The sequence below is a fragment of the Hippocampus zosterae genome, chromosome 1 (assembly GCF_025434085.1).
Source record: "Hippocampus zosterae strain Florida chromosome 1, ASM2543408v3, whole genome shotgun sequence".
In the NCBI taxonomy this organism is placed as follows: domain Eukaryota; kingdom Metazoa; phylum Chordata; class Actinopteri; order Syngnathiformes; family Syngnathidae; genus Hippocampus; species Hippocampus zosterae.
The window spans coordinates 32820968-32842500 of record NC_067451.1 but is presented as its reverse complement, the minus strand read 5'-3'; the positions used below and the strand labels follow the sequence as shown (position 1 = coordinate 32842500).

At 42.4% G+C, this 21533-nt stretch overlaps 2 protein-coding genes across 6 annotated transcripts in view; both read right to left on the bottom strand.

Moving 5' to 3' along the window:
* The window catches only part of glrbb (glycine receptor, beta b), a 172884-nt gene that overhangs the window by 76931 nt on the left and 74420 nt on the right, over positions 1–21533 (bottom strand). The window lies entirely within an intron of this gene.
* Positions 1–21533, bottom strand: part of gria2b (glutamate receptor, ionotropic, AMPA 2b) — a 54399-nt gene that overhangs the window by 10839 nt on the left and 22027 nt on the right. For all 4 annotated transcript variants that reach the window (XM_052059265.1, XM_052059256.1, XM_052059248.1 and 1 more), the window contains exons 3-13: positions 18868–19107; positions 12068–12264; positions 10812–10865; positions 10571–10729; positions 8183–8350; positions 5851–5955; positions 5652–5759; positions 4117–4323; positions 3673–4040; positions 2818–3016; positions 1502–1749 (exon numbers count right to left, since the gene is read on the bottom strand). In XM_052059265.1, the coding sequence (XP_051915225.1) occupies positions 1502–1749; positions 2818–3016; positions 3673–4040; positions 4117–4323; positions 5652–5759; positions 5851–5955; positions 8183–8350; positions 10571–10729; positions 10812–10865; positions 12068–12264; positions 18868–19107 (2053 nt within the window). The remainder of the gene's footprint in view (positions 1–1501; positions 1750–2817; positions 3017–3672; positions 4041–4116; positions 4324–5651; positions 5760–5850; positions 5956–8182; positions 8351–10570; positions 10730–10811; positions 10866–12067; positions 12265–18867; positions 19108–21533) is intronic.

The window sequence follows — 21533 nt, the reverse complement described above, 5'->3', positions numbered from 1 at the left end:
TTACATACATTAAACAGTGTCTGGCAAGTGACTCCACTAAAAAGAGAGACAGCAGTAATGGGGAGAATGGTTAGACCTCGTCATAAAATGTCAAACATATGCAACATTTAGTCAAGAAAACATCCTAGTCTGTGCTGCTGATCCCATTGAGGGGCACAGAGAGTCAGGAAATAACTGCTGTACACGCTATACTAAACAACATCACAGACAATCACCGTCATCATCATTATCAGTCGTATAAAAAAAACAAAAAACATGGAAACCCAGGCAGTGCCACCATGAAGGTGCAGTAAAAAAGGCTTTTGGGGCGGGTCGCTATCCAATTGTTTCCACAAAGGAAAAGTCCATTAAATATTTAAATAAAAAGGAGAGCACTGCAAGGGTTTAAGTATTCTAAAAACACATTTCATCAACACACATTTCAGATATCACCATCATCATCATCATCATTAGAATCAATAACTATTCATTCAAGGGTTAGTGAGAAAGAGAGCAGAAGCAAAAGGCAGAGTAGGAACATAGAAAAGGACAAAAGCTTTGACAGACGCACATAAAACGTTCAAGCCTAATGGAATTGGGATTCTGGCATGGGAATGGGCTTCATCCAGGTGAGTTACAACCTGGAGAAAAACGCTTCCAATTGCTATCGGAGCACAAGATTTTGGAATAATCATCAATCTGCCAAAAAATATCAACATTGATTTTTTTTTTACTTTTGAAACATGACTGCAGAAAGGCCAACCTAATAATATTAGTTGATGATGCTGATAATAATGTAATTTAAATTAGAAATAGAAATTTTTATGGCAAGATTATTTCTACCGCAATAATACATTCTAAGAGATGGAAAACCTGTTTTTTAATTGCAGTTTGTGATTTATGTATATGTATTGTTTAGAAACAAATTACACAGCTGTTATGCAATATATCGCATCACTACAAATATTTAACGAACGGCAAATACCGATATAAGTTGAAAAAGCACCATAGAAAATGCTGCTATTTTTCAATCTGGACACGGTGACATAAAAATATGAAATAAGAATTGTGTTAAGAATCATCATTTTAGCATGTTATTGCTTTCCAGCATATCTACATTGCAAATTTTAGGAATTTATTTTGGAAAATGTTACATTATGAAAACTGAAATTCATCTACCGGTAATTTCCTTGATTTTTCAATCAACAGTGAAAATCAATATGAAATGCGGCTGGAGGAATTCTTGTTTTTCTCAATCTGGGCAGTTGATCAACTTTTCATCGAATGTTATTGATATTGCTTTTTGAAGAACTCTATCCAAAGTACCCCATTATTCATGAAAACACTATATTTTTTTGCAATTTATCGACTTACAATAAATTGCAACGGGGAATTTGAGGATGGGTAGCGGGCATTACCTTATGCGCTAATACAAACCAGAGACACATAAGAAGCAAAGCTACATCAGGGTAGGTGGGATACTATAACAACATTGGACACATTGTTATACTATTCCACCCACCTTAATGAGGATCCTTTGGGCGTGGCGATCCCGTAGCCTTTGGAGTCCAGGTTGCCTCCAACCTTCATGGTGTCACACGGCTTGCGCTGCTCGATGTACTCGTTCATGGTGGACTCCAGCAAGTAAGCGTACTTGCCCTTGGACTTGCGGACTCTCAAAACCCCCTCGGCTGTTTTTTTCACAAACACCGAGGGCTCCGCACTCCGCATGTATGTCCACATTTTGTCAAAGAGGGCAATTTTAGAACGCTGTGGGGGAGGAAAGAGAGGACAGATCGTATATTATGGTACATTTACAGAGTAATACAAAGACATATACTTTAGAAAGCAATATAGGTTGTGCAATTTATAGCAGAATAAAAATAACCAATGTAAAAATCAGTTGGTCATTTGAAATATATTGACATCATAAATTAAATTAAATTCAATTCAATTGTATTTCTAGAGCACTTTCGAACAGACATCGCTGCATACTAAGTGCTGTACATGGAGCAATTTAACATATACAATAAACAGTAAAACAAATCGGTAACAAAGACGGTAGAAAGCACCGAACAGTAAAACCAAGAACAAATCTAAGTCATGCTGAGTCGAATGCCAAAGAATACAAGTGAGTTTTGAGGAGGGATTTGAAGATGGGCAGCGAGGAGGCTTGCCAAATGTTCAGTGGGAGGTCATTCCAGAGAGGGGGACCAGCAACGGAAAAGGCTCGTAATAAAGAGTAAAATTATTGCCTTAATATTTGTTGAAATAGAATAAATTGCAACATCTAAAATGCATTCAACTCAACTCAGGACAAATTCCAGACTTTATGTAGGAGAACTTATGCACAGTATACATATTCCGTCTTGGCCCCTTGATTCTGTTATGTTGCTGTCATTTGACTTCTTCATTTTTATAGCTAATTACAGGCCAAGTCATTGCAAAGGCTGTTTGACCTTCAAATGCCAGCCATACTGGGGCATGCGCTGGACTACAGGAAGCTTATTTCATTGGTGAGTGATATAAATGAGGTGTGTATTCTTTATCCTCTACAAGGAACAGCAACAATGACTGCACTTTACTGCAGACTTTAAACCGATATGTCTGGATTATACTGACGCCAAGCAGCGCACACAACGTCCAGTGAACTGAAGCAGAAAGTGCTTTATGACATCATTAATATACAATATTCTTGAGTTATTTTGCTTGCGCGCCTGACAAACATTAATGTCGCTTTCTTATGGAAGCTGCATAAAAGCATTGCAGTCCAAACAAAAGCGCATTCGAGTCTAAAATGGTCCAAAATGTGCCAAAGAGTGCAACTTTGTGACTTACCCTAAAGAACTCTTTTGTGGAGCCTGAGTCTAGCGTGCCATACGCAATTTCGGTCTGTTTGGCCAGGTCCTCGGCACTTTCGATGGGCGACACCATCCTCTCCACAGTGAGGAAAGCAGCCAGGTTGGCCGTGTAGGAGGAGATGATGATGAGCGTGAAGAACCACCACACGCCGCCAACGATGCGCCCGGACAGAGACCTGTCGCCCAAAGCCAATCACTCGCTCTTTATTAGGACAAAAGACGGCGGCTACATTTTATGAGGCGAGAGTCATTCTCAAGTTCATTTTACAACCAACTAATGATACATGCAGTAGCTGGACCTACAAGGCTCAGAGAGCCTCATCTGGTTTACATTGATGGAGGGGGAAAAGTAATTGCCAACATAAATAGATTGTAAATATAGCACGACTTAAGCTAATAAAAGACCTCAAACTCAGTTGACATTGCCCTTAAAAATAAATAGCATGTAAATGATTTCATTTAAAAAAAATGCACTGGAAGGGGATTTATACAGTATATGCACATGCAGTGAAGACCCAAGCTAAACCGAGCCCCCCAAACCCCACCCAAAAAAAACTCGACACCAATTACGACTTTGTTATTGACCTTATAGGAAGCGCACAAAAATATGCAGATAGGTACGTGGAACCGGAAATGTGGAAGGAGGAGGTCAACATGTAAAATATGTCTCAATTTGGGAATTTATTGTGTCAATGCAGGAACAATGACAAATGATTCCCAAGATGTCCTGAAAAGTCGGAAGTTGGAACTGCCATGAGAAGCATTTTTTTTAATAGTTCAGAATTAAACATGCGCGAACACTACAGCGATCGCACATGAAGTTTGCAGCTACCTTGGCGAGATGTCGCAGCCTTGTCGCATGAAGGCCCCCAAGGAGAACCACAGGCTGTTGAAGATTCCAAACTCGTTGGTGGACTCATTGGTCTGGATCTGGCCGTCCTCATATTCTTCAGTGTGCCACTCGTACGGGCTGAAGCGGCTGACCAAGAAGAGCACCACGCTGACGCCGATGTAGGCAAACACGATGCACATCCAGATCTCGTAGGCCAGCGGGTCCAGGAAGGAGAAAACGCCGGGCTTGGACTTCTGGGGCTTTTTGATCATGATGGAGATCCCCAGAGACATGAATGGCTTGGAAAAGTCGATCACTTCTTCCCGGACCAAGGTGATGGTCAGCGGAGCCACGGCGATGTCGGCTTTCTGGAAAACAGACACGGGAATGAGCATTCATCTTTCTGGCTTTCCCCAATGTTTTGGCAAAAAAGAGCCAACTCACCCCGTACACTAACTCGCCGACCATCCCGTTCCAGATCTTGGTCTCGGCATCCCTGGCTCCGTACCTGCCGTCGCCCACGATTTTCAGCTGGTATTTGAAACCGCAATGTTTGGCGATCTCGGCGGCCAGATCCACGCAGTAGCCTTCGTAGCGGTCGTTGTCCTCAAAGAGGTCGGCGTTCTTTTTTAGCATGACGTAAGGAGCTTCCTGCAAGGACGTCCATCACAACGTGACATCTTTTAACCGGGAAGGAGGAAGTTCAGACAATGAAGCCTTGAATTTTTAGAATGGGCCAAAATTTGTACCGCTTCCCAGCAAGCAGAAGTGCTTTAGCCATTTTAAATTTACTTACTAACACAAATTTGCTTGCTAGGAATTGTGTTTGTTTCTGTAAATTCCCAGTTGTCCAGGTCATGGTGACCTGCAAAGTCTGGAATCTTGTTTGTTTTGTTTCTTCTTGTTATACGCAAAAAGGACTGAGCCTCAAGACATATATAATGTTTTTGTAAAAATATGGGCTAGAGAGCCAAACAGTGCAGCAGACTAGACCTACTGGCCAGCGTCAATTGAGCCAGGGCACAAATTTCACATGCTAAAAAATTCACGGTACATTATCAGATAAAAAATTCACAAAGAGTACATTCACACCCGCCCAAAATATGTGAAAATACACAAGACCAGACTCAATTTGGTTTTATCCTCCCAAGATTTCAACACATTTAAATTTCCCATAACACACTTTTGAAAGCCATAGTAGACATGTTTTACATTTGTACCAGTACCACCATCATGACCAACATTAAACTATTGCAGATAAGAGATACTGTATTGATAAGAGAAACAAGAATGACATTTTATCTATTCAAGTAGATTTCATATTATTGCTAGCTACCATAGCAGTATGCGTCATCCGAAATTTAAACAAACGTGTTCTTGGAGGTCTGATTGTTTTGCATACCACTAGAGGGATTCGAATGTAGTTAAAAAAAAACAAAAACAATTATACAACATATCCCTGAAAAAAAAATACGCCGGAAGCATTCATGTCCAAGCGCATGAAGACTTTCCAAACTTTTACAAACAACCCAGACTAAATTTAGCTCCTCCCCTGCATACAGACTCCACCTTGACACCAATTAATATTCTCCAATTAGCTAAATAGGTAAAATTCTTACATAGCAAACCGCAAACTGTATTTGTTTGAAAATATTAGACCAAGTTAACTTGCGCTTACAACAGTGAGTAAACTAAAATGTAACATTGCCTGTAAAGGCTTTATAATGGTGACTTTGTGGACTCCACGAGGGGTTTAATCCAAATAGATGTGGAAGTCCAGCAAATCTTAGGTACTACGTATTATTGTCATTCAGTTAGTGCTGCAAATCAAGATAAATGATAACAGAGCAGCATTTACACTGTGTGTCTTTCCGTCTTAATGGTACCTGGTGTCTGGGGAAGCAAAGGACAAGCATCCCACAAACCAATTAAACCAGCCCGAGCGGCCATAAATCAAAGCGTTCACCTCGATAGCTTACCAAGATGGTGGTGACAATGACTGTTTTGTTTTCCATCCCCGTCGAGTCGTTGGCAGAGACGTCGGACTTGGTGACGGCCATTTTGTCAACTTCGTTCCAGTAGCCAATCTATGGGCCATGAATAAGTAATGAGTGCCCGTCGGAGTAAGACACACATCGTAAATCTTGAGAGCGTCGCCCCCTGCGAGGGACACTTTACCTTTACGGGGCCATTGTTCTTCAGTTCCATGATGTTAACTGAGTAGTTCACTCGCTTGCCGTGTTGGTCAAACTGTATGTTGCCCGTCAAGCCCTCCACACGCACCTGTGGTGAACAAAGCGTCTTTTCAATTCAAAGATACTGCACTGCAGATAATGACTGAATCAGACATTTTAATTGGAGCTGCCACATGTTTGAAGGACAAAGGGAGTAATACTTTCCGCTTTGAAATGGAATTGATTCCTGGAGACGCCACATAAATAATAAAAAAAAGAAATACATTCTCTCGACTTGTTGGAATAGCTGATGGATAATGTGTTCTTGGTAGTTTATTGTTTTTTCCCCGTTTGTTTTGCATTTGGTTTTAATGTAGCCCTAGCGATGATCTGAAATGACTCAATGAAGAAGCATTTGTGAAACCTTTTAACATCAAGCACCCTCTTCAAAACCCGCAAGGTTGGCGTACCTCTGTCTCGGATAAACAAGCAAAACAAAGTCATTTAAAGCCCCAAAAAAGTCCTCACATTTAGTCACTACGGCTGTCTATCATAGAGTACAGAAGTTGAAATTGGAACAATTTGAAGAGTCTGAATGATAAAAGTAAACAAATGTTGAAAAATAAATATCAGGTTAAATCGTGCAACACCAGTTGTTTGGCTTCCTTTCAGGGAACGGACGATGCTGTGAGTAGTGCCACAGTAACAGTTTGAACAGTCTGAAATATGATGATGTGATAGAATAAGAAACAAACAAAGAGACATGTATGACATTTTAAGGATTTTCTTTTCAGTAAAGTACAACAATAACTGTTTTCTTTTTGGGAAATGTACCGTGCAGATGTGTGCAAACATAATAATGTGGAAAAAAAAACTTCTGAATGTTTAATCCGATGAGTGCAAGCAGCATAATGTGGAAAAAAAACCTTCTGAATGTTTAATTAAATAAAAACTATGAATGTTTAATCAGACGTAACTACTTTGTTGTGTATGAGGTAAAAAAAAGACCAGCATGACATTTTTGGTAACCTCTTAGGGTGTGGGCAATACATATCCCTTGCATAAAGCGTTTTACATGCGAAAATAAGGACAAATAAAGGATATCGTATCTTATCTTAAAATACAGACTTGGACTGCATGTTTCGGCATTTGGACAACAAAATATCCTCCGTCTCACCTTTGACTGGCAGCCAACTTAGATGGCAAATAGCTTTGAAGGAAGCTGATAGCATCCCCACCAAAATGGATTCTTTGACTTTGGCGACTCAGGCGCACAACTGAACGCTGGCCAATTCAGACATCAACACGCTTGTTTGGAAATGGCCTGCCTAAGCAGAAAATGAATCTCTTGATTTGGAGGAGTGCACTGAGCGGTTCATTCGATGGCCTGCCAACGTCCACCCTGCGACTGGCTGGCAACCAATCTGGAGGCTAGTTTGCTTTTCCCACGAGGACAACTGTGAAAACCTCCACTTTACCTCGCCTAAGGAATATGTTGAATCACTTGGCCTACATACACTATGCTGTGTCAATATAAACCCAATGTGATGATGTTCGGCATTTACTTTTTTCGGTTCATTATGTAAAATGTGAGCGCACACACACAAAAAATAATCACTCAAGTTAATGAGACATTGAACAAAATGTGCTCATTTTTCACATTCCAACTTCATGCTGTCCAAGTCTTTCAGAACATCTTGGAAAATGTTTCCACATTTTTCATGATTCCACATTTGACATGACAAATCGTGGACATTTTACATGATGAACTTCTAGCACATTTCTCAACAGAGTCAAACCGTTTCAACTTCAAACTATTAAGCTAATTCAGAACATATCCTGAGATATGATAGCATTTCCAACATTTTCACGGTAAAATTCTCAACTTCAAAAAATTCTCTTAACCTAATTTTACATATCTACCTCCTCCTTCCTCATTTCTGGAGCAATTCAAACCATTACGACTTCAAACTGTTTTGTATTGTATTGCTCAGCTCATTCGGGACACCAATGTAACTATTTACTCCATCTAATAATCCACATTTCCCCAAATTTCCGAGCAAAATTCTCAAATTGAGAGTTTTTATTAAAGTTACCTTCTTCCACATTTCCTGACCGATTTTCAACATTGAGTTACACATTGTCCATTTCAACAATGAATTAATTGCACAGCACTTCAGTTCAGCGTCAGCTCCTCAGCATTCTCTAGTTCAACAGACTGTTCACGCTTAGCATGAAAACAGAATCACTTCAATTTTTCTTGTGCCTACCCAAAGCTGATGAAATCTGCCGTTACCCTAGCAACCCATCACAAGATGAACACGGTTACGTCTTACCTGCTTCAGTGCTCGCTCAATCTCCACTCCCTGAGCCCAGGGAACGGCCGGGTTGGCCAGACAGTCGCCGGTGTTGGCCCGCCGGGTGAAGTCGATCCGCTGCTTGTGCAGGTAGCGGAAGGCCTCAGTCATCACCTGCACCGCGTCGTACGTCAACGCCGATGTGTACTAGGTAGCAGAAGACAGAGGAATGAACACGAGTTCGGCAAATCCAGGTTAAAAATAAATAAATAAAAATGGCTGCAGTAATCCCAACCATACAGTATTCAGGGTTTACTATTCACAAATTCACAATTTTTTGGTCCTATTTTTTAAATGACCTGATATGCCACAAGATGACACCTAAATGGAAAAATAGCACAGTCATTTGATGTCATGGAATTATGTTGAAGTGATACATCTGGACGGGGAGACAAACTTTCTTGATCGGTGAGAAGCAAAGTTAAGCCTAGGTTAACTTTGATCAGCAGTGTTTGATCTGTGGGATCAGTTCCCACTCAGTGACGATGTGAATGGTTGTTTATCTCTATATGCGCAATGCGACTGACTGGCGACCAGTCGGGGCGTAGTCTGCCTTACGCCTAAAGTCATCTGGGATAGGCTACGGCAACTCCTTGCAACTCTGATGAAAATATGCGGATGGATGGTATATTCACAATCAAAACTATATATATCGACCCACGATTCTCAAAGTGTGGCACACGTATCACTAATGGTCCATGGCCTCCCTACAGTGGATAGAAAAACAATCACTCGATTGCATAAATATAAAATTGGGAGGAGGCATCCAAAACAGTAAACATGTAAAAGCAAACAAGCTGATGTGCAAACTGATTTTTAGTGGCTTCAATATTTTTTAAATACAGTCATGTCAGGTATTTTTGTTACTTTTAGTAATTTTTTAAAAAATCTTCCAATATTTTTTTAGTTCAGTTCAGTTATAATATTTTAAAGTACAATACATTTACATTTGCAGTGCTTGTTTTTTAAAAAAAGTTACAGTTTTTACTTAACTTTTATGCGTAATACATTTTAATAGAATCATTACTGAAGTACAACTAATCATTTTTTGTAAATCTTATACTTGCTCTTTATGTTCTTTTACTTTGCTTGTCAATGTCTGAAATGATTCTGTGTGTGTGTGTTCTTAAATATTTTGTTTGTAAATGCCCTTAAATTTTGTTTCTTAATAATGCGAAGCACATTGAGATACCTTGTGTATGAAATGTGCTATATACGGTCAATAAAGTTGCCTTACTTCTTTTTTTTCCCCAATTCTTCAAGCCTGGTGTTTATGTTCAAACTGTGCACAATGTTAGGGCAGCTTCCACTAATGGTGAATACACTTTTACAAATAAAACTGCTGCCTCATTTTTTTTTTGGCCTACAGTTTTTTAAGTAGAAGTTAAAAAGTTTCTGAATCACTCTTTTACTGTAGAAAATTGAAAATGCGTCTAGAAATTCCGATCCTACAAAATTCGGAAATTTTATCATCTTGCCATTAAAAAACAAGCTCTTCCAGCAATGTAATAATGCAATATTTGAGATTATTTTCTTGCATTTCACTCATTCATTTTAAAAAGGTAAATGCAGTATGTGAGTATGTCCTCAGGATACTCGGTGGAGACCTGGCCCCCGGGCTTTGAGTTTGACACCTGTGCTCAACATCTATCGAACCGCTTTACCCTCATGAGGGTCGCTGCACGCTGAAGCCTATCCTAGCAGTCTTCGAGCAGGAGGCAAGGCACACCCTGAACTGTTTGCCAGCCAAGCGCAGGACATACATAGCCAAGCAATCATTGACACTCACAAACACATCCAAGGACAGCTTAAGAGTGTTCCATCAACCTATCTTGCATGTTTTTGGAATGTGGGAGGAAATTGGTGAAGCCATGCAGCCACAGGGAGAACACGCAAACTCCACACCGGGAGCCCATTGGCCTAGAATCGAATCCATGACCTCTGTTCTGTGAGGCGGACGTGCTAACCAGTCAACCACCGTGCCGCCCGGTTACACTCCACAGTGCTTAACAAATTTATGAAACAACCTCTCTTCCTACTCAGCATTACAAAGCTCTTCAACCCTTTTGTGCACCATGTAACCTGATAACATGTCCACTGTAGTAACCGCTGTCCCTGAAAGGGTTCATGTGGATTATTTCAATTTCAGTGAGCTTGAACAGGAAGGACTTTCAAAGTGGATTGAGCAGAACAACACGAAATACGTTACGATTCCCAAGCCTGTGAGGCTGGACATTGCTAGAGTGCATAGACAATTCCTAGTGTTCTTCGTGTTCTTGGCCAGACTTGCTTAATAATGCACATAGCATGCATGTCTGAAGCACTGTGGTACATGCAAACATGAAAGTCTTCACCCTTCACGCTCACCCTGATCTTGCTGTCTGCTCCTGGATACTCCTTCTCCTCCAGGGCCTCCCACCTCTGGTCGAACTTGGATGCCAGCGGGTCGTCGAAATCCACAATCTGGAAGCCCGACACGTTGGCACCGCCGTACTGGATTTTAGATAGGTCGCCATCGACAAAACCCTGAAAACACGATGATTTGTGGTTACTTTTGCAGCCTTGCTGTTTAAAAACTTCACCTGTTGTTTTTCTTGGGTATTCTTACCAGATTGGCTATGATATAATGGTAGCCTTTCACATGTCTGCCAATGGTGATCACCTGGAGAATTAGAGATCAGATGAAAAAACCCCCACTGAATTTCATGCATCAAATTTATTACTGTAACGAAAATTTGGGGGTTGACTTCCCAATGCTGGTGGAAAATGACTTGCTGCAATTCCTGTTTTAAAAGGATCAGGGGGAAATATAGCAAATCTCAAAAGAGACAAAAATAACAAGAAAGCAAAACTAGGACCTTGGATCATGTTACTTTTGCTTTTTCTAAACATTGTTTCAAATGGGAAATTCAAAAATCTGAGATCTAATTTTAAAGCCATGTTATTCAGCCTTACTTAAGATGGGTCCACCTGCCAATATCGATTCCATTGACATTTTCCGTCTGTATTACCCAAATTTAGGAGGACATCCCTTATGAATTCCTTCCAAGAGCCGACTGGGTGTCATGCTAGCTAGCGTAGCTAAAGCTTGGGTCCATTATCGCTGTATTAATAAACTGTAGTGTTGACAGTAACGACTGTGGCAAAAAGAGATATCCAAAGCGACTTTCCCTTATCAACAGCAGCAGGGTGGGTGGAAAGAAGGGATGGAAAATTGATTGACTTTGTACTGTTTGAAGGCTTAACAGGTGTGACACGCCAGAAGCTAATCTTGTCGCTTGACTGGCACCCCTGTCTGTCGGGACAACGACTCCGGGCAGATCTGAATAGTAATGTTTTGTATCTGCGACCGGGGTACAAAGCCTGGAATGTCTACCTGGAGTTCCCTGATACACAAGCGTGAAGATGTCAATGTTATTGCACAAAGCGGGAAAATATTGGATTACAGTGAACCCTTGCCAATTTGTCTTATTCACAAATATACATTTTTTTCTGTGTAATCAGTCCTCAGCTATTCATTGAAAAACACAACAAGTGGCATTTTTGTCTTCGGTCTATAAACAAAAACCCTGGCTAATAAGAAAATGATAATTGGTGTCAAGGAAGTATGGTGAAGTGATGCATCTCAACCGGCCGACGAAAACTAGATCTTTGTGAGCCACCGAAGAGGTAAGTGTTGTACGGGGTGTTTGTGGGAGTTACTTCGAGTGCAATGTGACCGTGACAAAATGTGTGTTGACTTGACGCCCCTGCAGACAGTTGCAGTGCATTTTTAAAGGGAGGGCGTGGTGAACATTTGTTGGATCAGAGCTCAGTCCTTCAAATAACAGTTTTAATGTATAGTAGCAAAACTGTAAAAAAGACCTGGTCCATGATGTCTTTGACTTTGTCTTGTTCACAGTCCAGGATCACCCTGCGCTCCTTCTTATTCTCCAGGTCCTGGAAAAGTGAGCGGTACGCTTCGTCCTTACGCTCATCTTTCAGGTTGCCCACGTTAATGGCCGTCACTTGCCACTTCCTCTCAGCCGCCGTGTCCAGAACCACCTGAAGCGTTGTCAGGCCTGAGAAAGGGGGAAGCGCAAAGTCACATTAAAACATCAGGGTTTCATTTCCTTGGTGAGAAAATCTCAAAATAGGCAATAGAAACAGTAGAAGATCACAAAACAACAATGACAGAATGATGCCCGGGCCTAACAATTTGAAACATGGCTGCCGTAGTTGTTTCATTGACTCGCAGGGAAATGCTGATCCACTCCAGTCCCGTAGATGGCATGAATGCGCGTGACAAAATGGGTGCAACCCCACACACGGAATGAAATTGGTCACTGCCCCACTCGGTCCCCATTCAAGTGGACTGTGATAGCTCCGCTTTACCTTTTATCTATTGGTCAGAGCTATAATTAAATGACATCTGCTTTTACACTGACGCTTTACAACATTTTATGCACATTGGTTATATGAAACCATACGAACTGACCAATCAACACACCCACCAACTAACCTAAATAACAAGCAACCCACCAAATTGACCAGCCAACTAGCTCGTAACCCAGCAACACCTGGCTAGCCAACTAACTAACTGTTAGTCCAAATAAGTGACCAACCAGCTAACCAATTCAAAAAACACCCAACCAACCGATTAAAGGAGGAACCAACTGACTATGCAACTAACTGACAAGCCACCTGACTAACTCACTAAGCAAAAAAATGGCTAACCAACTACGCATCAAACCAGCAAATTAACAAACTAACCAACTGACTAACTGACCAGCCAACCAAATGAATGACGAATCAAAATATGGACTAACGACCAGATCAACTAACCAAGAAACAAACTGACTAAGAAACAGACAAATCAACCAAACAACTAACCAAGCAACGAACCAACAAACTAACTGACAAACTAAACACCCAATGTAATGACTAAATAACACAATAACCAACCAATGCAAAAATCAAGCAACCCACGAACTAACCGACGAAACAACAGCAGCCCAATTTACCCCCCACTCATGTGAAAGCAGCATAATTATTCTGCAAATAAGCTCAATAATGTGGCAGACACGACATATTCACGGTTGGGCATTGTGGTTTTATTGCCGATTGGCTGCCGTCTAAGGTTCGTTAAAAAGGTCGTGATTCAGTGCTTTATGTAACGAGCTTGTCGGGGTGAGTCATTGGTATTCTGCATTGCAACCAAGTGTGGGAGGGAAGTGTCTCGAACAGCACGCAGTTTATGACAGGGTACACTTTTGATCGTTTCATAACTTTGTTGCTGAGTTCTGTTTTTCAGTTTCATTTCCGAATGTAAAAATGCAAGAAGCTTTCATTCTTCTTGCCTTCCCACTATAAATCGGAATCACAAAGATCTCATCAGCAACAACTCAATCAGAAAAAAAAGAAACGAGGGCCATATTAATATGTCAACAGAACAGTATTAATTCGACTACGTATATCATAAACTTAATGAAGCTAGCCTCAAAACATTCACAGACGTCTGAAAAGTAGTGCATTTCATGAAAATGCAAACAAAGTAAATCTGTCATGATGGAAAGAAAACATGTCCTAACTATTTTCTCAATGTGTCGGAAAAGATGCTCACTTAGAGGATTTGCTGGTTCAATCATCACCCCCTTTCTTATTCTAAGCTAATTAGTAATGACATCTCATTAACAAAGCATGAACAAGCCATAACAAACCTTTTTGAGATTTTTTAAGTAAAAATGCTTGAAGCAAGTCATATCCTCTCACACAAAAACTGCCCGGTGAAGAAATAAAATAAGTCTCCGCATTTTGCCTTATCGTGAAATATTTAATTGTAGTGGGATGTGAGTCACTAATGAGGGCAATCTGGGACACTATTGTTATTGAAATTGTTTCACCCTGCATAAAACTATGACATATTTCTGCTTTAATTCTTATTTGAGCTTCCAGCTGCTAGATGACAAATCGACGGATCCAGTGAGAACCCTCTTCAAAGTGTGCAAAACGTCCATAACGGATCTGATGAACGAGCCTGTGAGTGGAATGGAGCGGCCAAATTTGCTCCTTAGTCTTTATATCAACATCTTGTTTGGCCTTTTATTCCCCCCCCCCCTCTCCAAACAGAGTCCTGGCCTGAACGAGACGTTTAATTATACCTCTTGATCAATCTGACATTCCCGGCGAGTTAAAGACGTTTCACAGCTGAAACTTGCCTGTATCGACCATGGGGTTGCGTTTTAATAAAAAAAAAGCCTGCCGTATGTAATCCTAGCTGGATAGTGGCGAGGTGAGATATCGACCACTTTCATTTATTTATTTCTTTATTTATTTTACGATTCGGGGGAAAATGGCAGGCTCGCATTTTTATTTGAGCGAGCTATACGTGTATAATTACAATGAGGACACAATGTTCTGCCTGACCCGTGAGCTAAAAACAGGTCATTCTGACTTCAGATAATTTTATCTTTTTCTCTATATGCAAGGTTGTTTTTTGTACTCTCATAGTAACAGTCAAAGAAACAGATGTTTGTAGTCATGTTTCAGCACAAGCGTGATTGCAGCAGTCATTCTAGTCAAAAATGACTGAGACTGTGGTCACCTAGAATTGTGACGCTGAGAGTTGCAATCTCGAGCAAAATCAGATATTTGCAGTCCCCTTTCACAAACATACATGTGCGGTCCTGATCACAAAAATACAATTGAAATCTAGATCACAAACAATTACTTAGGACGGGGCCTTCAAATACAGTATAGATAAAGAAGCGCAGGCTGTGTCACCAAGCCTGAAGACATTTCTATTTGATCCCATTTTGCAGAATGGTCTCGAAACGGTGTGTAGACATGCACTAGTCGCGTATGTTGCACATATGAGGCCTGCTGAGTGCACACAGAAGGCATCACGTGAGTAATGCGCCCGTAAGAAGAGAGAGTCTATTGACTTGCGCGTGCCTGCTTGTTGGCTTAGCAAGGATTTAGCGCAGTGCTGCTCTTTCCTCCATTTCACTCCACACTAAACATGCCACATGCATACACATCCTCTTTGCATGGATGGCTTCTCTTCGGATGCCTTTCATGCTGTGAAACCCATCACCCCCTTCTCCCCTCTTCATGCTTTGATCCCATTCAGCAACACAACTCAGCACCTGTCCCCAAATAATAATCATGAAAAAAAAATGGAACCCCCCCCACACACACACAAATCCTGCTTTAAAACATGCCGCATGAAACCTGCTGCTTACTGTACGAGTGCGTATACTTCGCCATCGCACGGCTGTCTAATTAGGTCAGTGTGATCCTCTCGTTCCCATGCCAACCCATGTGTGGCACTGGCAAGAGGAAGGGATGGAAGAAAGGCGGAAGAGAGTGCTCGATGTGACTGAGCAGGTCACTAAGTGATTCGAGGACGTGTGTGTGTGTTTGTGCGTGCGGACCGGCCAGAGTCGTCATTGATTAGCATGACTTCATTTCGCACGTCGAGCCACTTCACTGCATTTATGTAAGAAGTAGATTCACCGGAAACTACATCAGGTAAACCTGATCAATCCAACGGGAATTAAAAATAAATAAATAAATAAATAAATAAATAAATAATCGGACATTTAATAATGCCAAATTCTGAGTGAAAGCCTTTCAAAGGCCTACTGGATTGCACAGTTAAATTTTGGTACCAATAGGACCAAATCTTGAGTATGTCTTTGCTTTGGAAGACCCTGAAAATGTCAGACCTGGCCCTAAAATAGCCGTTTTGACTCAAATTGGCATAGCTCCTGTGTCTTTTTGGACATGGCCTCTTGAGACTTTTTGGTGGGTCTGCTCACAGTGGACAGGCCTTCCGAATTTCATGTTGCTAAGTGAAACCTGCTTCAGGGGTTGACAGATCATTGAAGGACCAAGAAAAGGACCCTTAAATGACCAATTCTTAACAAAATGGGTGTTGAGACTTGGGTTGCTGGGACTTTTTTTGTGGGTCAAGTGAAACTGGCTTCGGGGGATGTATTTACATTTGAGGACCCCTGAAAACAACCAAAAAGATCCTGACAATGGCTATTTCAAAACAAAACTGTATGCTGTCTCTGTGTATTTGGCTAGGCCCTCTTGACACTTTTTGGTGGGTCTACTTATGCTGTCATGCCTAGAAAATTTTAAAAAAAAGTTAAGTGAAACTGGCTTTAGGCGTTGATAATAAGCCTTAAATGGCCAAGTCTTAAACGGCTTCTCAGACTGTTTGTGGGTCTATTGTTGCTAATGGAAATTGCCTTCAGTGATTACATTTTCTCTGAAGGACTCCTGAAAACAATTACCGTTCAATGATGTCTAAAATGGCCACTTAAAAACCAACATGGCAGACTTCCTGTGTCTTGTCTTTTTTTCATGGGTCTACTCATGATACACACGGCTACCAAATTTCATATTGGCTTCTTCTGCTTGGCTCTCGTCGAAGGCGGACACTTTTTTGCACTGCTCCTGCCCTCACCCCAACCTTTCCGTGCTCACCACTTAGTCTTTGTGCTGTCTTTGTCTAACCTTTTTCCCAGCCTCCTACCGTATTTTTCATCCGAAAAACTAACCATGGAATTAGTTGGCTGGTCTCTCGATGTAATCGACAACATTTTTTCGACCAAAAGAGCAGGCAGTGGGGAGCCTGCTTGCACTCCAGGGACACTTGCTGCCGGATGGAGAAAGTGGAGACCGGTGTGCCTGGCGGTACTGTCCGTGGAGGATGTGGGAGACATCTACATTATTGGCCTTTTGATAACAGGTATGCTGCTGTTTGGTGTTGGCAGCTTTCTGTTCTATCGCAAAATTCAACCAACGGGAGCGGCTCTATTGGAAGTGAAGAAGCTGTCTGTCACTCTGGATGGCTTGGTGCGAATGTCCAACACTCAGACTCAAGCGGTGACTGAGCTCAACCGCAATATTGTTACGGTTTTGGAGCGACTCCGCGCGATCAACAACAACGTGGAGAAGTTGGAATTCTGCGGAAAGAATTTTCTGATTCGGGCTGATCGGCGCCAGTGAAGAGATACAGACCACGGACTCAAGGCTGTCTGAAATTGTTGGCGGCCGTGCCTCCAAAATAAATTATAAGCTATCTGGCCTTTCCCCTGGATGGAAGTACGCATGGAATCTAGGGCCCCCACCATCACCACCATCCTTCTCGGCCATGGACTGATAAGGCGGGATTGTCTTCATGATGAGCAGACCTTGACGAAGCAGCTATGACCTGTACACGCATACACATACACAACTGGACAACCACACGCGCATACACATCCTTGTTATCACCGTCTTCATCGCTCCCATTCTTTTTCCCCCCGTGACGTGGTTCGACCTGCGGAGCGCACGTGGGAATCCGTGCAGCTGGTCAGGCGGCCGCGTCGCGGTCGGCGCCCCCCCCGCCCCTTCCCATTCATCCTCCCCCTTATTACATGTTGTGTCTTGTGACTTGTTGTAACTGTCATATGCTTATTTATGTTCTCGGTTCTTTTTTTATCCTGGACTTAAATTAACCTCAGAAGACGATAGTTCAAGCGTGTTTTTTTCCCTCTCCCTACCCAGCGTTTCCCTTTCTGAATTCTGATTGTAATTTCCCCATTGCGGGACAAATAAAGGATATCTTAGATTGCAAAGTGAACTGGAACCTTTCAATCACAAACAACTCTCAGCATTATTATTATGATTAGAAGTGTGGAGGTCCACAGCCGCAGGGCCCATCACCTCCACTGCATGTCACAACTACCACACACGTCCAATTATGTTACATAAAATGCGCGCACGCACGCACGCACACACACACACACACACACACACACACACACACACACACACACACACACACACACACACACACACACACACACACACACACGGAAACAAACTCAAACACGTGTTGCAGCTGATTGTATGTGACAAGCACACTTTCATTAAATGCACCTGGGGTGGTCAAATACAGAACCACATTGGAGAGGGAGCAGGGGGGGCAGGGGGGAGCAAACACTGAAGACTTGCGGACATTTTGGGCACTATGAGGGCAAAGTCAACATCTCACAAGTTCCAAATAAAACCTTGGAGCAATTTTGGAATTGACTGAAGTAGAATGAATATGCCTGCATGAAAAATAATAGGAGAGAATATTGCATTGTATTCTAATGTATTTAGAGTGTTATATTGCATAATGTAAATAGTCATAAGTAAGACATACTCTATGTACTATATGAAAATATATAATAACTACATCCATCCATCCACCCACGACCTCACATTGCAGAGGTTTACAGTCTGGGTTTACAGTTTGGAGTTTGCATCTTCCCCTTGGGCCTGCGTGGGTTTTTTCCAGGTACTCCGGTTTCCTCCCACATTCCAAAAACATGCATGGCACGCTGATTGAACACTCTAAATTGTCCCGAGGTGTGAGTGTGAGTGTGAGCGCGGATGGTTGTTCGTCTCTGTGTGCCCTGCCATTGGCTGGCAACCAGTTCAGGGTGTCTCCCGCCTAATGCCCAAAGGCAGCTGGGATAGGCTCCAGCAACCCCCCCGAAATAAAAGTGGATCAGAAAATGGATGGCTGGATCGTTAGATTCCTGCATTCTAGTTACCGAATGTCCAATTGGTAAAAAAAAAAACAAATACATATCAAAACACAGTTGAAGAAAGGAATGTCGCGTTAACGGCGTACTGACCTCGATCGCTGTCGTACAGGTAGGCGAACTTGTCCCACTTGTAGTACTCGATGAGGCTGAGCAGTGGCCCCTTGATGTCGGGCCTCATCTGGATGATGAACTGCTGGTTGCCATCCAGCGGGAAGCTGGGCGTGATGAAGGACACGTGCAGCGTGCCGCAGAACGACGTGATGGTGTTGACCGACTTCTTGTCGTAGAATCCGAAAATGGCGTAGACGCCCCTGGAGAACTGCGAGCAGACTGCAATGAGAGACAAAACAAGCGTTAATGTTTGTTGTTTTACATCCGTTAGCACGCCTCGGGGACGCGTGCGCCTTGTTCGCCGTGTCTGCCGGCTGATTAATTGATTTCCGTCTTTTAACTGCACCGGGGGACTGCTTGTACTGAAGAGGACGTACGGTAGAGAAAGTCACAAAAAGGCTGCTGAACTTCAGAATGTTTGATTACTCGTATATTTCCTCGGAAACAGCAGGAGAAGTACGGTAGTTTGTCTTTTTTAGGCTAATAGCAAATTTAAGAGTTTGTCTTCTTAAAGATACAACATCAATAGTTTACATGGGAAAAAAGGGAAACATCAATCGTTCGTATTATGGCCCGACCAATGAATCAATTGATATTTGCTCTTTCAAAATCAGAATTTTTTTTTCTACCCTGATGGTGCTCTAGTGCTCCCCACCCTCAATGTTGCACAATTTAACCAACAAAAAATGTTCCACAATCCTTGCTTTATCAAAAAATGTTGTCGGAATCTGTACAAATGAAATGACACAATACCTCAAAAAATCATTTATAATTTGCTATTTAGTAGCATTTCAATGTTAATATTTATTGCACATATTAGAAAGCTTTTCATGTCTTTCTCACCTTTTCAGTCTTGCTTTGAATGCAAGTGTGCTGCATGTAATCTGCATTTTCATTCCCATGATTTGCGCTCCATCCTCCATTCTTATGGCTTTGCAAAAATCACCCCTCATTGTATAATTTACGAGCGCATTGGCACAAAGTGGCTTTTTCCGACATTTAAATTCATTATGCAGCGGGCGCTGAGATGTTGCTCGGGTCGCTGCTACTTTTGTGGCCATAAACCGCAAAGGTGGGCACGTTACCCCATTTTGCCGGTCCATCTTAAGTCCGCGAACTGGGTTCCCGTCCATCATCGTCCCTCTGTCCTTATTCATATAATAATGGTTGTCCATCTCCGTCCGTTCGTGTTATTTCAAACTGCAATTCAATTCCCGACAGACGCGACACACTCACTTTGCTCCATACATACACTGCTGATCCCCTTTTGCGATAACCGCAAGCATTACCATAGGAACCTATTACATTACATAAACAAAGACGCCTTCTTGAGTGTGTCGACGGCGTGCCGTATTGGTTAATGGCAAAGTGAAGGAAATTGTGAAAATGCTTCCTCTTTGGGGATGTATCATCAAGCAAAATATGGAATTATTGCTTTTTATCATGGGTGCCCAAACTTTTTGTACGGAAGATTGACTTTTCGATCAACCAAGCTCCCGCGATTGACCCGTTACCGCGCGAGACGAGATTGGCGAGATCGGTAGACGATTGCCAAGTTGTGTTACGTTAAAACAAGGGTTGCGAACAAATGTTGCGAAAGTTTATAGCGGAGATATCAAAGAGGAAGCAGCTGAAGTTGGGTATTTTTTTGCGATAATAAGTTGACTTTGAGAAAGCCTTGCATCATTGGAAGCAGAGTAAAGAGAGAATTTATGAACTCAAAGACTGAACCATGGGATGAAATAAGATCTTATTTCTAAGCAAATCTTGTATGCCTGAATTATTTAATTTTTTGCAGCATTTGTTTATAAGAAATCAACCTATTATCAATGTATATTGTTGTTTGTGTTTTGATCACATGAAATGGAATAAGTAGACCATTTCAGAATTCAAAATTTGGAACTCTCTAAATCATCCATCCATCCATCCATCATCTACCGCTTATCCGGGGCCGGGTTGCGGGGGCAACAGCTTTAGCAGGGAAGCCCAGACTTCCCTCTCCCTAGCTACTTCTTCCAGCTCTCCCCGGGGGATCCCGAGACGTTCCCAGGCCAGCTGTGTGACATAGTCTCTCCAGACTGTCCTGGGTCTTCCTCGGGGTCTCCTCCCGGTGGGACATGCCCGGAACACCTCACCAGGGAGGCGATCAGGAGGCATCCGAATCAGATGCCCAAGCCACCTCATCTGGCTCCTCTCGATGTGGAGGAGAAGCGGCTCGACTCTGAGCCCCTCCCGGATGACCGAGCTTCTCACCTTATCTCTAAGGGAGAGCCCGGACACCCTACGGAGAAAAGTCATTTCGGCCGCTTGTATCCGGGATCTCGTTCTTTCGGTCACGACTCATAGCTCGTGACCATAGATGAGTGTTGGGACGTAGATCGACCGGTAAATTGAGAGCTTCGCCCTTTGGCTCAGCTCCTTCTTCACCACGACAGACCGATATAACGTCCGCATCACAGCAGACGCTGCACCGATCCGCCTGTCGATCTCCCGCTCCCTCCTGCCCCCACTCGTGAACAAGACCCCAAGATACTTGAACTCCTCCACTTGGGGTAAGATCTCCTCCCCGACCCGGAGGGGGCACTCCACCCTTTTCCGACTGAGGACCATGGTTTCAGATTTGGAGGTGCTGATTTTCATCCCAA